This window comes from Geospiza fortis, unplaced genomic scaffold (assembly GCF_000277835.1).
Source record: "Geospiza fortis unplaced genomic scaffold, GeoFor_1.0 scaffold29, whole genome shotgun sequence".
Lineage (NCBI taxonomy): Eukaryota > Metazoa > Chordata > Aves > Passeriformes > Thraupidae > Geospiza > Geospiza fortis.
In genome coordinates this window covers 738,928-753,703 of record NW_005054349.1, presented here as the reverse complement: position 1 = coordinate 753,703, position 14,776 = coordinate 738,928, and the positions used below count along the sequence as shown (strand labels likewise).

Genomic DNA, 14,776 nt, shown 5'->3' with positions numbered 1-14,776 from the left:
GTGTGTGCACTGCCGTGTGTGCTCAGAGCTGTGTGTGTGCTCAGAGCTGTGTGTGCACTGCTGTGTGTGCTCAGAGCCTGGGACAGAGCTGTGTTAAGCCATAAGTGTAAGAAGGAAGCCCTGCTCCAGAACAGGATGTAGAGCAGAGTTTGAGGTGCATCAGGGGACAGTGTGGGGCAGGAGGGTGACCCAGGGGTGACCCAGGCCCTGTGTGTGTGCAGGTGGTGATGCTGAGCTCGGTCAGTGTGGGTCAGTGATGGGGTCAGTGTGGGGCAGGAGGGTGACCCAGGGGTGACCCAGGCCCTGTGTGTGTGCAGGTGGTGATGCTGAGCTCGGTCAGTGACCTGCTGACGTACATCGAGGAGCAGCAGCTGACCCCCGAGCTGGGGGGCACCCTGGAGTACTGCCACAGCGAGTGGGTCATCTTCAGGACGGTGAGTGGGGCTGCCACAGCCAGCTGGGGCTCCCTGGGCAAGGTCTGCAGTAAGGCACTGAGCACTGGGGGACTGAAAGGAGCCCCCAGAGCCACTGCACCTCCTAGATCAAAGGAGCCAAGGGGTGTTAGGCTTTGATGGGTTTGCAGGAGGATTGGCTCCCTCAGGCTCCCATTGAAACTGCTCCCAAAAGATCTGTCTTTTTAAATCTTTATTAGAATTCCCTTAATGGGAGACACCAAATAGGCTTTTTTGTTAATAATGGTTGCTTAATGTGATTAATATCAGAACTGTGTTTGGAAGCGGGGTAATGACACTGCCTACTGCATACTGACCAAGTGCAGAGAATTCAGAGCATTTCCAGTTAGGTTTGTTTCTTTCCCTTTGCAAGAACTTTCATATTGCCAGGAGTCAGGAGTTGTGCCTTGCTGTGTGTTTTTGTGCTTCCTGTACACTCAGTTTCCTGGGATGCTGTGTCCCAGGTGGCGGCAGGTTGGGTTCCCAGTGGGATGTTCTGTCTGTGTGCCTGGACATCCCAGCCATCTCTCAGAGCTGTTGGGCTGCCCTGGCCCAGCCCAGCCCTGGCTCTTGGAGGAGCTGCAGCACCGCGGTGATCCCCGGGCTGATGGCACTCGCTGTGTCCCTGCAGGCCATAGAGAGCTTTGCCCTGACTGTGAAGGACATTGCCCAGATGTTGCAGTGCTTCGGCACGGAGCTGGCGGAGGCGGAGCTGCCCGAGGACATGTTCTGCATCGAGCGCCTGCTGGCCGTGCGCACCGAGAGGTACCGCCAGCTCAAGGTATGGCTCAGACAGGGTACTGCCAGTCACAGGTATGGCCCAGACAGGGGTACTGCCAGTCACAGCTACTGCCAGCTCAAGGTATGGCTCAGACAGGGGCACTGCCAGTCACAGGTACCGCCACCTCAAGGTAGGCCCAGACAGGGGCACTGCCAGCTCACGGTATGTTCTGTGAGGCTGAAGAATGAGCTCCTTTGCTTTGTGACAGGTCTCATTTACCTGAGTCAAAGAATTGTATCTATTCTAATTTATAATCATTTGTCATTCATGTGACAGCGAGTTCCCAGAAAGCTGCCTCTAAGAAATACTGAAAATGTCATCCAAGTTGTGCTGTGTGTAGGCATAAATGCATGTGTGCATGTTTAGAAAGTATCATTATAGGTACTGTCAATGGGCCTCCATCTCTTTGAAAATGAAGAGAGTAATATGAAATAGCAGCTACATCTATTGGAACATGACTCAGTGGCTCCAGCTTTGTGCTCAGGACAGTGGTCACAGTGCAGGGGCAGATACCAGCTCCACAGGGTGGGTCAGTGTAAAACCAGCCAGCAGCGCCCACTTTATGGAGAAATAAAACACATCACGTGTTTTCATTTGCGTAGAAAGCACAGCAGCACTCAGTACAAGCCATCTGTTGCTTTTAATTCCTCATCTATTAATTTCAGATATCAAAACCACTCATTGGCTTTTGTCTGAAGTGAGGTCTGTTGGCTTTTTTCTTTCGTTCCTTCTAAGACCATGAAACACAAAAGCAGATGAGAAACTGTGCACAGATTGTGGTGACAGCAAGACATGAGATCCTTGTCTCTCTCATGACAGCCCCAGGACTGGTACAGTTGATTCCTGAATTCAAATATTTAATAAATTGGAATAATTTATGTAGCTGTGATGCTGAGCAGAAACCGGCATCAAGCACAATGAAAAAATGACAGAAATTAATTAAACAGCGTAACTAAGAAATTAACCCCATTGATATACTGAACAGAAAAGTCAAGTCACCACCTGTTTGACAGTCAGGCCACTTTGCTTTATGGATAATGACAGGGTTTGAATCCAAGGAGGAGCGTGGCTCTCTGCAGAGTGAGGGGTAAGAGGATAAATGACAGCCCCTGCAGTGTAAAACATGCTGCGCCATTTCTCTGCTGAGTCTCCTGCCTGGGCACTGTCAGGAGATGGGTTTTGCCTTGTGTCCATCCTCAGGGTGTTTCAGGGACAGGGCTGGCCCTGCACTCTGGGAGAGGGGAGGTTCCTGCAGCTGTGCCTGCTCCTGGGGCTGATGCTGTGTTTGGGCTCTGTGAGCTCTCTGGGGCAGGCAGACACTGAACCAAGTCTGGGCTTTCTGAATCCTCTCCCTGAAGAGGTTTTGCCATTGTTTCTCTTGCAGTAGAAACCTGGCCATCTCCTGGGAGGGCTCTCACCCCTCCAGGACCTGGCTCTGCAATGGAACCAGACACAGGTCACTCCTTCAGGGCCTCTGCCACCTCAGCTCATCAGCCACATGTGTTTTCTCCCTCCTCATCTCTGCCTTTGGCCTCTTTTAAAATAGTTGACTCAGTGCACATGTTTGCTTTGGGGCTGAGCCCAGCCAGCACAGAGCACCTCAGCTGGTGCTGGTGAGGACCCCAAGGGTTTAAATTTCCCCTAAAAGAGGTTGTATTGGGAGTGTTGGCTTCGTGTGTAGAGGCTGTACTGAGTGCTGCTGTGTGGGCTCAGTCCTGGCTTTGTTCCCCCATGGGATGCTGCTCTTACAACCTCCTCTCCTGACCTTGGTGGAGAAGCAGAGCCTTCAAGCTGTGGAAGATCTTGCTTGAAGACATGAGCTTGTGGGCAGGTGTGTCACACCAGCCCCACTGCTCACCAGGAGAGAGCTGGGGCCGTGCTGGCCTCCTGAGTCATTCTGTGGCCTGCTGTATTCATGTGTGGCACTTCCCACCCAGCCTGGTGGCCCTTCCATGGCTCAGCCTCGTGCAGCTGCAGGGGTCAATTCCATGTGTAGAGGACTGAAACGTCTGCTGGGAGTGCTTTGGTCTGTTGGGTATTGCTGCTGGTTTCACACAGGGAAACTAAGGCAGGAGAAACACAAAATGCCTTATCCTTACCTCACAATAAGCAGCCTGAATGAGAAATGTTTTGTGTTATACAGGAAGAGATCACGGCAGTCACAAAAGAGGGAAAGTTGCTTTTGAGCAGTTTTGAAGAGCCAGACTCAGGGGAATGCAGTCAGGAGCAGCAGCTGGAGAGGCCTGGGGACTGGGAGACGGTGAATCGGTGAGTGCACTGGGTTCCTAAATCCCCTGGCTTTCAGTGGAAACACTCAAATTGTTGAGGTGTGGATGTGTTCTTTAGGTCACCTATCAAAGACAGAGATAGCAGAATTTTGCTCCATCAGATTGCTGGTGGCTTCTCTCATGACTTTGACTTGCTCTGATCTTTGTCCCCACTGTCATGAGGAGCAGATGCAGGGCTCTCCCTGCCAGGCCCCCAGGATTTACCCAGATAAATGCAGACAGCAACAACTGCCTCACACAGATGTGTGATCACACTGCTCTGCAGCGCTGATTTCATTAAATCTCTCTCTGAGATCATCTCAAGCCACATGTACATGTCTGTTGACTTCTTCTGAGACCTTGGGTCCCTGTGTAAGTGATCTCTAGGTCTTGTCCATCTCTGCTTGTCCCCTGTTTGCAAATTGTCCCAATCTTGTCCTTTTTCTGTGCCCAAGGTTGCTTGGTCAGCTGCGTGAGATGGAGACTGCTTTTGATGGCTTCTGGGAAAAGCACCAGTTAAAAATGGAACAATATTTACAACTCTGGAAGTTTGAGCAAAGTTTTCAAGAGGTAGGATCAGACGTGCTTCCATTGGCAGAAGGGAGAGGTGGAGATCTGGTGGAGAGAAGTTTTTATGCTTTTCTTTTGAGAGTGTTTAATTTATGCTGCTGTTCCTTGGCTGTGGCAGGGCTGGCCAGCTGGGGAGACGGCTGTGCTTCCTTCCTGAGAGCTAATTTAGGTACCACTGCCCTGCAGTCATGTGCGTTCTGCTGATGGAAGCATCTTGGAATTTAGAAATTAGTTCTTGGACACTAGCTGTGTTATTGGATTTAGCAATCTTAGCTCATGTGTGATTAATTTTGGGCTCAGACTGCTTTCCTGCCTGTGCTTTGTATCCTTTTGCAGCAATTTTCTTCTCTGTGCCCAGGTCAAGAGTGCCATTGAATTTTTAATGGGGCAGCAGGCGGAGCTGCCCGACACCGGCGACAGCGTCCCCCAGGTGAAGCAGAGGCTCAAGGAGCTGGAGCACTTGGATGGCCTGGCTCAGGTGAGATAACATAGCATGGCTCAGGTGAGATAATATGGCTCAGGTGAGGTAGCCTGGCTCAGGTGAGGTAGCCTGGCTCAGGTGAGATGATAACATGGCTCAGGTGAGATGATAACATGGCTCAGGTGAGATGGCCTTGCACAGAAGCAGCACCCATGAAACACAGGAGCCATGCTCTGTATTTGTGGTAGGTCTTTGTGAAATCACCTGGGTCTGTAATTTGTTGGTGAGTGCTGCACGAAAGAATTGATTTCATGTCTCTGCTCTGAGCAGCAAGGCTGTGATCACTCTGAAAGCCAGAAACAGGCTGTTTAATTATCAGAGTTAAAATAAATTGCTGAGCCGCCGTGAAAATCCGGAACAGATAAATGTCTGAACGTGGGGGAGGCGTGGGATTTAATGAGCTGGAAGAAGAATTATTTGTATTTTAAGTGCTTTAGCTATGCTAATAGGCAGAAACTTGTTACCAGGCACATGGAGTTGCAAAAAAGTTGTATCCTGCCATGTCTGTGACTTGAACATAACACATGGGTGAAGGCCAAGGGATGCAGGGGAAAGAAGAGTGAAGAGAAATGATTCACAGGAGCCCAGCTAAGGCTGTGACCTTTGCAAGGGGATGTGCTGGGCACCTGGGCCAGGGTCAGCAGAGAAATCCTGAGGGATCTGGGCACAGAAGAGTTCCAAAGAGAGGTCAGAGGCTTGCTGGCCATTTGGAAGAAATGTTTGTGAGAGAGGGAGGAGGATCAAAAAGCCAGGCAGGCAGGGAGCAGCAGCAAAGCCATCCCAGTGGAAAGCCTTCCCAGTTCCTCCCAGCCCTGGAGAAACCAGAACCAGTACACTGACTGAGGTGTGCAGAAAAGCTCCTGTGTTCTTGGCATCAAGATAAACCTTAACTACTGCAGTTCCCTTTGATGAGAGCTGGGATGCTTGGGAGCATGGTGGGCCTGAACTGGAATCAGCTGCAGTGTACTCAGGCTGTGGCTCCTGGAGGGGCAGTGGTGCCCTGCCAGCAGGTGCTCACAGCCTTGCTGCTTTGGTGAAATGCTGTTTTCTGCTTCATCCTCTGTATGGATGGAAAGGTTTTTCTCCCCACCTGGTGGGTACCATTTTATGCTGTGCAAGCCACCCCCGCTGGCTACCCCTAATGGCAGCCATCCCCAAGAGTGGCTGTGTTATCGTAACTTTGAGCCAGGTCTAACAAGCTCTGGGAGGTCTATAACACACCCAAGATAGCTCAGCTACCCTTGGAGGCATAAAAATCAGCAGGATGGCTTCTGTGGCAGTGTTGGAAACAAAAAGGTTTAATAAAAGGTAAAATAACAAACAGAAATACCGAGCCAGGTGCAAGAGGTCCTTGCTCCTGGTAAAACATCTCACAAAAGCCACTCATTTCTTGGTTCTCTTCTTTTCCTACTTAATTGCCCAGCAGGACTTTTTGGCTTCTGTCCAATTGGCCATCCTTAAGTTTGAGGTGAAGTCCCTCAGGTCCTATGAGGTGTCTTTTCACTAAACAGAGGACAGAAACTTCTGGGCTTATTTCCTTTTAAGGGGACAAAGGATAATTTTGTCACTCCATCAGCAAAGAGCTCACTCCTACCTGGCTGAGCTCCGGTGAGCTGGGAGGGCACGCTGGTGCGTGGGCGCTTGGGCACCATTTCTGCGTGCCAACCTGGGCTCTCCCCTTCCTGCAGGAGCTGATAGGGAAGGCTCAGGTGGTGATCCTGCACGGGCACCAGCTGGCAGCCAACCACCACTACGCCCTGAACCTGATCTGCCAGCAGTGCAACGAGCTGCGGCACCACTGCGACCTCCTGGCTGAGCACGGCAAGCAGAAGCAGCTGCGCCTGCAGAGGACCTTGGAGCTGCACACCCGCCTCCAGCAGGTACAGTTCAGACACAGGGCTCTGAGGAGATGGTTGGTCAGCCTCTCCATGGGGCTAGCCTCTCTTCTTGGCTGGAAACATCTGGAATTGCAGCTTTTATTCACAGTTAATGGTAGGGAGGTGTTCCCCGGAGGCTGGAGGAGCCCCTTGGCTGGGGAGTCAGCAAACAGGCACCTCCTGCTGCTGTGAGGGCAGCAGAAAGAGTGGGCATCTCCACAGAGCACCAAGCTCAGCTGCTGTTCTTGGTGGTGCTTTCATGCTACATCCATGTCTTCATTGACTTTGGGGTTTTCCTGCCCAGTGTGACAGAGGTGATGCTCTCACATAACTCCTGCCCCTTTTTCTGAGGGGTTTATTAAGAATGAACATGGCTGAGTGTGAAATGAGGTGACAGATTGGTAGATAGGCACAGCTGCTGTGTGCTAGCATGGAAGTGGAGTCATGTGGCTCCAACGCTCTTTGATATCTTAATCAGCATCAAATATTCATTTAGGGAAATTCAGACTAATTAGGCCAGAAGGCACACGGCTGTAATGTGCTTGAGGCCAATTAAGAGAAACAGTGGATTTTGACCCTGTTTTCCATTTCCCTGTTTTGGGAACTGGGGAGCTCCTTTTTCCTCTCTGTGTGCTCCACTTCAGCCCTGTGCTGGTCTGTGGGACACAGTTCCCTGGCAGCCTCTCAGCTGCAGGGCAGGGGCCTCTCCTGGGCTCCCTGCAGGCCTGGCTGCTGCCTGGGGTCTGGTTTGGAGCACAGCATGGTCCTGCTCTCCATGTCTCCTGTCCTGTTCACAGCACTGGAAATTATCTGTTGTTCTTGGCTGGAGCATCCTCTCAGCCCTGTGCACCCCTGAGTGTGTGAGTGCCAGTGTCACACTCACCTGAGTGTGTGAGTGCCAGTGTCACACACAGCCCTGAGTGTGAGTGCCAGTGTCACACTCACCTGAGTGTGTGAGTGCCAGTGTCACACACAGCTCAGTGTGTGAGTGCCAGTGTCACACTCACCTGAGTGTGAGTGCCAGCGAGCCCCAGTTCAGGTGTGCACTGAGCCTCAGAAACCTGCCAGGCTCCCTGTAGGCTCCGAAGTGCCCACTTCAGCTCTCCCAGCTGGGGAGATGAACACCTGCTTATCCCTGGGGTCAGCTGTGCACCAGTACCCCCATGGCAGGTGCAGCCCTGATTTTAGCCAGCTACAGCTTGGCTGGGTCTGCTGAGGGCTGCAGTCACCTCACAGAAAAAACCTTTGTGCTTTCTGATGGAGCCCCAGCAAGTGCTGAGCTCTCTGGGAGTGCTGCTGGCTGCACCCAGAGCCACTCAGTGATGTTCTCATGAGAGCCTCGTGCCAGTGGGGTACTGGAGGGTCTCACTCCCTGTGCTGTCCCCAGGCCCTGCAGTGCTGTGATGAAGGTGCCTACCTGCTCGCCAACCAGCAGATGGACAAGTGCCAGTCTAAAGAAGGCGCCCAGAAAGCACTCCAGGACATAGAAAGATTTCTTGAAAGCTCTTCATCCTACTTGAACTATGATCCCCAAGCCCTGCAGGCCGATTTTGAGTCGGTTTTGACACCTGAGCTGAAGGTAAGCAGTTCCCCAGGAGCGAGGAGCAGGGCTGGGGCGTGTGGCAGTGCTGGCACCGTGGCAGCCCTGTGCCAGCTCGGGGTGAGCTGGTGCTGGCTGTGGCTCTCCTGGCTCTCTGCTCTGGGTCAGGGTGAGCTGGTGCTGACTGTGGCACCCTGGCAGCCCTGTACCAGGTCAGGGTGAGCTGATGCTGACTCTGTCTCTCCTGGCTCTCTGCAGGGCCAGCTGCAGGCGGTGCAGGGGAAGCTGGACAGCGTGCGCAGCATGTTTGAGAGCAGGCAGTGCTGCTTCAGGAGGCTGCTGGACAAGCACGTGCGGCCCGTGCAGCTCGTGGCTCCTCGGCCAGAGACCCCACCCCGGGCCAAGTCACCCCTGTTCTCTCCTAAGCACGGTAAAACATCCTGCACTTACGACTTTCAGCTGGTAACTTTGCTGTGAGGCAGGAAGAGAAAGGCTTAGGATGGTTTTGAGAGGCTAACTAAACCTTGCTGGCAGAGATAGAGTTATTGAGAGTGTTAAATACATATCAGGTGATTTATGAACTTCCCAGTGTTTGTGCTCCCATACCTGTGTGAAGGATGAAGTTGGTTCCTTGTTATTTATTTCCACTTCCCACTCAGTGAAAGAAGAGCTGTAAGTAGTGCACACCTCCAGCTACTGGCATCTTGCTGGGCTGGAAACTGGTGAGTTAATACTACAGGGAAAAAGGGCAAGGTTTATCAATTTATTAGCTTGCCTGTTCTCTGTGGCTGTCTTGAGCTGGAACTGACATCAGGTTAGACTGATGTTTGCAGAGGAGCTTGGAGAAATGAGGAGCTCAAATCTCATGAACAGAAATGAGCTGGATGCTTAACTCCTTTTGATTCCTTCAGGGTGTCTTCCCTAAATCCCAATTGTGGAATAATTAATGCCCATAAAGTTACAAATTCTCATTGAACTGAGGTCACTGAATGTTCTGCCTTGGTTTTGGTAATGGGATGTGGCAATATGTTAGCTTTAAATGATAACATTAAAACTTTCATCCTTGGCAGCCCTGAGTGTATCAGGCAGAATTGAAAGAGATTCTAAAGTAGCCTCCATGTATTTTCAACCAGGGACTTGCTAAATTATGTCAGAATATTAAATTCAGTGATCTGACTACATAAAAGCAATTAAACATTTGCATTTTAACAGAAGGTTTTTATGATGAATTAACAAATACTGATTATGGTGAGTTGTAGCAGGTGTCATACAGCAGCAAAAGCAGCTTCAGTTCAGGGAACAAGAAATTGAATGAGAAATGGAAATAGCCAAGTGGAGGGGTGGGAGTGAAGCTGGATGCAATGAGGGAAATTAAGCTCCTCAAGATGCAGGCCAGTGCAGCGAATAAATCCCAGATTTCCTGTTCCCAGGCTGATGCCACCCTGTCCAAAGCACATCACCTTCTGAAGCACTTTCCTCAATCAGTCAAAGCTCTGTCTGCAAACCTAGAGCATTGCCCATTTTACCTAGCACAGTTTTCTAGAAAGAGGAAACGGTCAAAGACAAATTATTGCCCTAAAGAACAGGGTAAGTGGGTGGCCAGCTCTGTGGCTGTTGTGAGAGCACCATCACTCAGCTGGACATTTCCATGCCTTTGTGGGACAGGTGCTTCTGGCAGAGGCACTCAGTCACCTGCAAAGCACAGGTGTGCTGCATTAGTCCTGCTCCTGGAGCAGTGATCAAGTGTGGCAAAGACAAAAGGCTCCTCCTTGGAGAGATCATGACAAGAGAGCTTTTAACGGAGGCTGTTTGATAGCAAACATCGAACTGCTGCAGGGCTGCTGGCCTGGCGGGCAGTGTCAGAGGCACACACTGAGCTCTGCTGGCACTGCTTTGACATGGATGGGTTTTGTGGTGGGGCTGCAAACCAAACCCGCTCTGAGCACATCATTTTGTCCTCTGTTCCTGTCTTCCTTATGTTTCTATGCCCCATTCCCCCCTCTGTCTCTGTCTGAGGACAGATGCCTCCTCTTTTATCTTTGCCCTGCGTTTGAAGCCTGTCTGAGAAATGTGGTTCTAATTGTGAAACCATTTCTTTTGGGGTGGGGAGGGGAGAAGGGTAAATCTATCCCACCTGAGCCCTCAGGTGTAGTGGGATGTGCAGAAGTGGCAGTGCAGGCTGTGGCAGTGCTGGAGCAGAGTCCCTCTTGCAGGAGGAGCTGGTGCCCATGTCCCATCCCAAATCCATGTGCCCTTCCTGCCAGGGCAGACTCTGAGCAGGACCTCTGGCAAGTCCTCGCCTCTTTTGGGTGCTCCCAGGTGTGGTGGGCCCCACCCCTGCACACCTCGGGTCTGTGTGCAGCAGGCAGGGCTCCCTGGTGACACCTGCAAGGGCAGGCTGTGCTCACCTGAGCCAGGCTGTGCTCACCTGAGGCAGGCTGTGCTCACCTGAGGCAGGCTGTGCTCACCTGAGGCAGGCTGTGCTCACCTGAGGCAGGCTGTGCTCACCTGAGGCAGGCTGTGCTCACCTGAGGCAGGCTGTGCTCACCTGAGGCAGGCTGTGCTCACCTGAGGCAGGCTGTGCTCACCTGAGGCAGGCTGTGCTCACCTGAGGCAGGCTGTGCTCACCTGAGGCAGGCTGTGCTCACCTGAGGCAGGCTGTGCTCACCTGAGGCAGGCTGTGCTCACCTGAGGCAGGCTGTGCTCACCTGAGGCAGGCTGTGCTCACCTGAGGCAGGCTGTGCTCACCTGAGGCAGGCTGTGCTCACCTGAGGCAGGCTGTGCTCACCTGAGGCAGGCTGTGCTCACCTGAGGCAGGCTGTGCTCACCTGAGGCAGGCTGTGCTCACCTGAGGCAGGCTGTGCTCACCTGAGGCAGGCTGTGCTCACCTGAGGCAGGCTGTGCTCACCTGAGGCAGGCTGTGCTCACCTGAGGCAGGCTGTGCTCACCTGAGGCAGGCTGTGCTCACCTGAGGCAGGCTGTGCTCACCTGAGGCAGGCTGTGCTCACCTGAGGCAGGCTGTGCTCACCTGAGGCAGGCTGTGCTCACCTGAGGCAGGCTGTGCTCACCTGAGGCAGGCTGTGCTCACCTGAGGCAGGCTGTGCTCACCTGAGGCAGGCTGTGCTCACCTGAGGCAGGCTGTGCTCACCTGAGGCAGGCTGTGCTCACCTGAGGCAGGCTGTGCTCACCTGAGGCAGGCTGTGCTCACCTGAGGCAGGCTGTGCTCACCTGAGGCAGGCTGTGCTCACCTGAGGCAGGCTGTGCTCACCTGAGGCAGGCTGTGCTCACCTGAGGCAGGCTGTGCTCACCTGAGGCAGGCTGTGCTCACCTGAGGCAGGCTGTGCTCACCTGAGGCAGGCTGTGCTCACCTGAGGCAGGCTGTGCTCACCTGAGGCAGGCTGTGCTCACCTGAGGCAGGCTGTGCTCACCTGAGGCAGGCTGTGCTCACCTGAGGCAGGCTGTGCTCACCTGAGCCAGGCTCTGCTCACCTCCCAGCTGCCCCTGGGCTCCCCACACCAGCCTGCACTCAGAGCCCCTCCAGCATCTCCACATTCCCTCACAAAGTATTTGAATGATGTCACACAGCTCACCAAAGAGACTGATGCTTTATTTTGAGCTTCCAGTTTACCTCTGTAGCTCAATTGCAACTTGTAATTATTTACTGACAATATCAATAAATTTGTGGAAGATGGACAAACAGTTTACTACAGCTGAGCATCTTGCCCTACATTCATAAAAGGACTTTCAAACAGTGTCCTAGCAGGGGGTGTTCTTTTTTGTAGTTTATTTGCTTTTATTGGTTTTGCTGTTATCATATGCTCAGGCTCCAGAGACTTTGCTAGGTTTTGATTTCTGTGTTCCCTTAGTGAGCATTTTGTTTTTCCTCAATATTTGTACTTTACGACCATGGGCTGTGCTATGTGGAATCAGCATTGTTTGAGATAAATACCCTTTATTTTGTCGGTTTGCTATTAGCACTAGCTAACTAATTATTTATTCTTAAAGTGTATCCCCTTTTCCTTCCTGACTTACTCGTTTCTGTCTGAAGAATCCCCTTCACCATAGATGTACATTATGTAATTCTGCTTTTTTTTTTATCCAAGGTGTAGATTTTAATTCCAGTTTGAAATTTTCATTTGATCTCTCTCTCCCTGGGAAGAAAACTTCAAGAAAAACTCCAAGTTCTCGCAAGGTAAAAATTATTCATGGAATCTGAGTTAGTTTAATGGAAAAAGGGAAACTGCTCTAAAGATTGAGTGCACTTTGGATTTGGAGATGCTCTCTTTATTTTCTTTTTTCTTTTGCCTTTTAAAAAACTCAAGGAAACCCAAACCCTCATGTATGCATGAGATTTAGTTGGGTTAGTCCAACACCTGAGCTCTGGCTTGACTGATTTTACAATGTCTGGGCACCTATTTCCCGTGTGTTGTTCCCTGAAGTTATTTCTCACATTACAGAGGGGTGTATTAGGAAATATCCTCATGCACAGATATTTCCCCTGTGGGAACTCTTCTCTGCCTCCTCACTAATGAGTTACGTTACCAGTATTTCAGATTCATGTAGCAGAGTAATTTCTGGGAACTTTTGGCTCCCCATTACATGTTATTCCCTTCTGAGGTTTGCTGTCCAGGGGTTCTTACAAGGAAAATCACCTTCCCCAGGGAGCTGCAGCAGGGCTGGGCTCCTGCTGCCCCTGCAGGCCCTGCTGCAGCTCTGAGCTCTGCCCAGTGCATTCCTTTTCCCCCCTTTTTCCCCTTTTCCCCTTTTTTTTTCCCCTTTCCCCCCCAGATCGAGGTGATGCATGACTACCAGGAGAAGAGGAATTCCTTGCAGTACTTCATTTCAGACAGTGAGGACAGCTTGGATGTGCTGAAAGGGTGAGCACTCGCCCCCTTCACACCACCTAAAGGATGTTTGTTCCTGCCCAGTCGTGCCCCATCCCTGTGTTCCTGCAGCCTGACCCAGGTGTCATCTCCTGTGCTTTTACCTCTTGCTTATTAATGGGATCACACAATGGTTTGGGCTCCTTGAACTGCACTGATCACCTGTGTCTATTTTTACAGACATAAAATAATGCACTTGTATTTATTTTTTCATTTTAGCCACGTGATAAATGAGCTCATAGAAACAGAGAGAGTGTATGTGGAGGAGCTGTTCACTGTTCTGATGGTGAGTGGCCTCTGCAGGCTCCCATTGCTGTTCCCTGGTCACTTGTACAAAAGGGCACCTGCCACTGTCAGACTGAGCCCAGGCTTCACCAGACTGCCAGGTCCCAGTCCAGTCATAAATGCTCAAGTTTGCTCCTTAGGTTTTCTTTGTTGGAGGCATCTGCAGGAACAGTTGGTGTCAGGATGAGCTTTTCATCTGCAGTGAAGGAGAACCCTTCTGTTTGCACACAAAAGCACTGGTAATTAGCCTCAGCAGTGCCTGTAAAATATACAAAAAGCTGTTTGTCTTGACTGTTCCCTAATTTCCTTTACCTTTAGGAGACAAAAGGAAGCAGCTTGTGTTTTATCCTTGGAGAATCCTGTCTCAATACTGTGAAATCGTGACTGTATGAAGCACATTGCTTTAGAAAGCAGACAATGATTTCTCATGCTGTCATTTTAGACATTACTACTTTATTCGAAAATAACTCTTGCTGATGGCCAAAACAGGGAATAAAAGGGCTATTGCACTTAGAAACAGGGAGATCATATTGGAAGTGTGTTCATGTTCCCTTTTCACCTGCCTCTGGGGAGATGGCAGCTGAGAGTGAGCCCTTTTCCACTGGCAGGGCTACAGAGCAGAGATGGATAACCCAGCCATGCTGATCCTGCTGCCCCCCGTGCTGAGGAACAGGAAGGATGTTCTCTTTGGAAACATGCCCGAGATCTACGACTTCCACAACAAGTATGGGGCTGCTCTCCTCCCTCCCCCAGGCTGATCCCTGCTGGAATATCCACCCTGCTCACTGCTGGTTCTTGTGCCTTCTCCCGTCTCTTGCAGGATTTTCCTGCACAGCCTGGAGAGCTGCCTGGGAGCACCCGAGAGAGTGGGATGTTGTTTCCTGGACAGGGTGGGTGAATCCTTGTCACTTTAAAGCAGGCTCCAAGGCCAGGCTTTCTCCTGGCTGCCGCACTCTGCAGCACCTCAGCTACGTTGGTGGGCTGAGAGGCTCCTGGCCCTCAGGGCCAGCAGGCAGGCCAGCAGAGATGGCAGAGCCCCAGCTGTGACCCCAGCTGTGCGTTTTCCCCCCAGACTGTCACTTGCAGACGCTAAAGCTGGCAGCAGAGGTGCAAGCACACCCGGTCTGGGTGCTGGCCGGAGCTGCTGGCTGGCAGGATTGGTCCCTGAGGCTGACCTGCCCTGTGGCTTGCCTTGCAGAGGGAGGATTTCCAGATGTATGAGAAGTACTGCCAGAACAAGCCCCGCTCCGAGTCCCTGTGGAGGCAGTGCTCCGAGAGCTCCTTCTTCCAGGTGAGCTGCTGCCACCCACCTGGGGCCTGCCCTGTCCTGACAGCCTCCTCACAGCCCACAGTGCTGCCCTTTGCTTGGTGGTGTGTGCAGAGTGCACACAAAATGCTCACTAAAGGAGATGCTGGTGTTTTTTATACCCCAGGAGTACAGGGCAGATCCACTCACTGTTAATTTGCATGTAATGATAATATTTCTTTAGCTGTGGGTACCATTCAACACCTGAACATGAAACCTTTGAAGTCCTCAAACGCCACAGCTGTGCTGTTGGAATATCTACTTACTGATGGTGCAAAACTGACTTGGTCTGGCTTCTGTGTTGCAGGAATGCCAAAGGAAGTTGGAGCACAAG

General features: G+C 51.5%; 1 protein-coding gene across 1 annotated transcript in view; it reads left to right on the top strand.

The window, feature by feature from the left end:
• MCF2 (MCF.2 cell line derived transforming sequence) overlaps positions 1-14,776 on the top strand; it is a 42,820-nt gene that overhangs the window by 14,158 nt on the left and 13,886 nt on the right. Inside the window, exons 5-18 of the mRNA XM_031058815.1 lie at positions 318-434; positions 1,084-1,233; positions 3,377-3,501; positions 3,956-4,070; positions 4,429-4,548; positions 6,240-6,431; positions 7,816-8,007; positions 8,227-8,398; positions 12,072-12,160; positions 12,757-12,845; positions 13,071-13,137; positions 13,745-13,860; positions 13,957-14,026; positions 14,335-14,427. Coding sequence (XP_030914675.1) covers positions 318-434; positions 1,084-1,233; positions 3,377-3,501; positions 3,956-4,070; positions 4,429-4,548; positions 6,240-6,431; positions 7,816-8,007; positions 8,227-8,398; positions 12,072-12,160; positions 12,757-12,845; positions 13,071-13,137; positions 13,745-13,860; positions 13,957-14,026; positions 14,335-14,427 — 1,707 coding nt within the window. The remainder of the gene's footprint in view (positions 1-317; positions 435-1,083; positions 1,234-3,376; positions 3,502-3,955; positions 4,071-4,428; positions 4,549-6,239; positions 6,432-7,815; positions 8,008-8,226; positions 8,399-12,071; positions 12,161-12,756; positions 12,846-13,070; positions 13,138-13,744; positions 13,861-13,956; positions 14,027-14,334; positions 14,428-14,776) is intronic.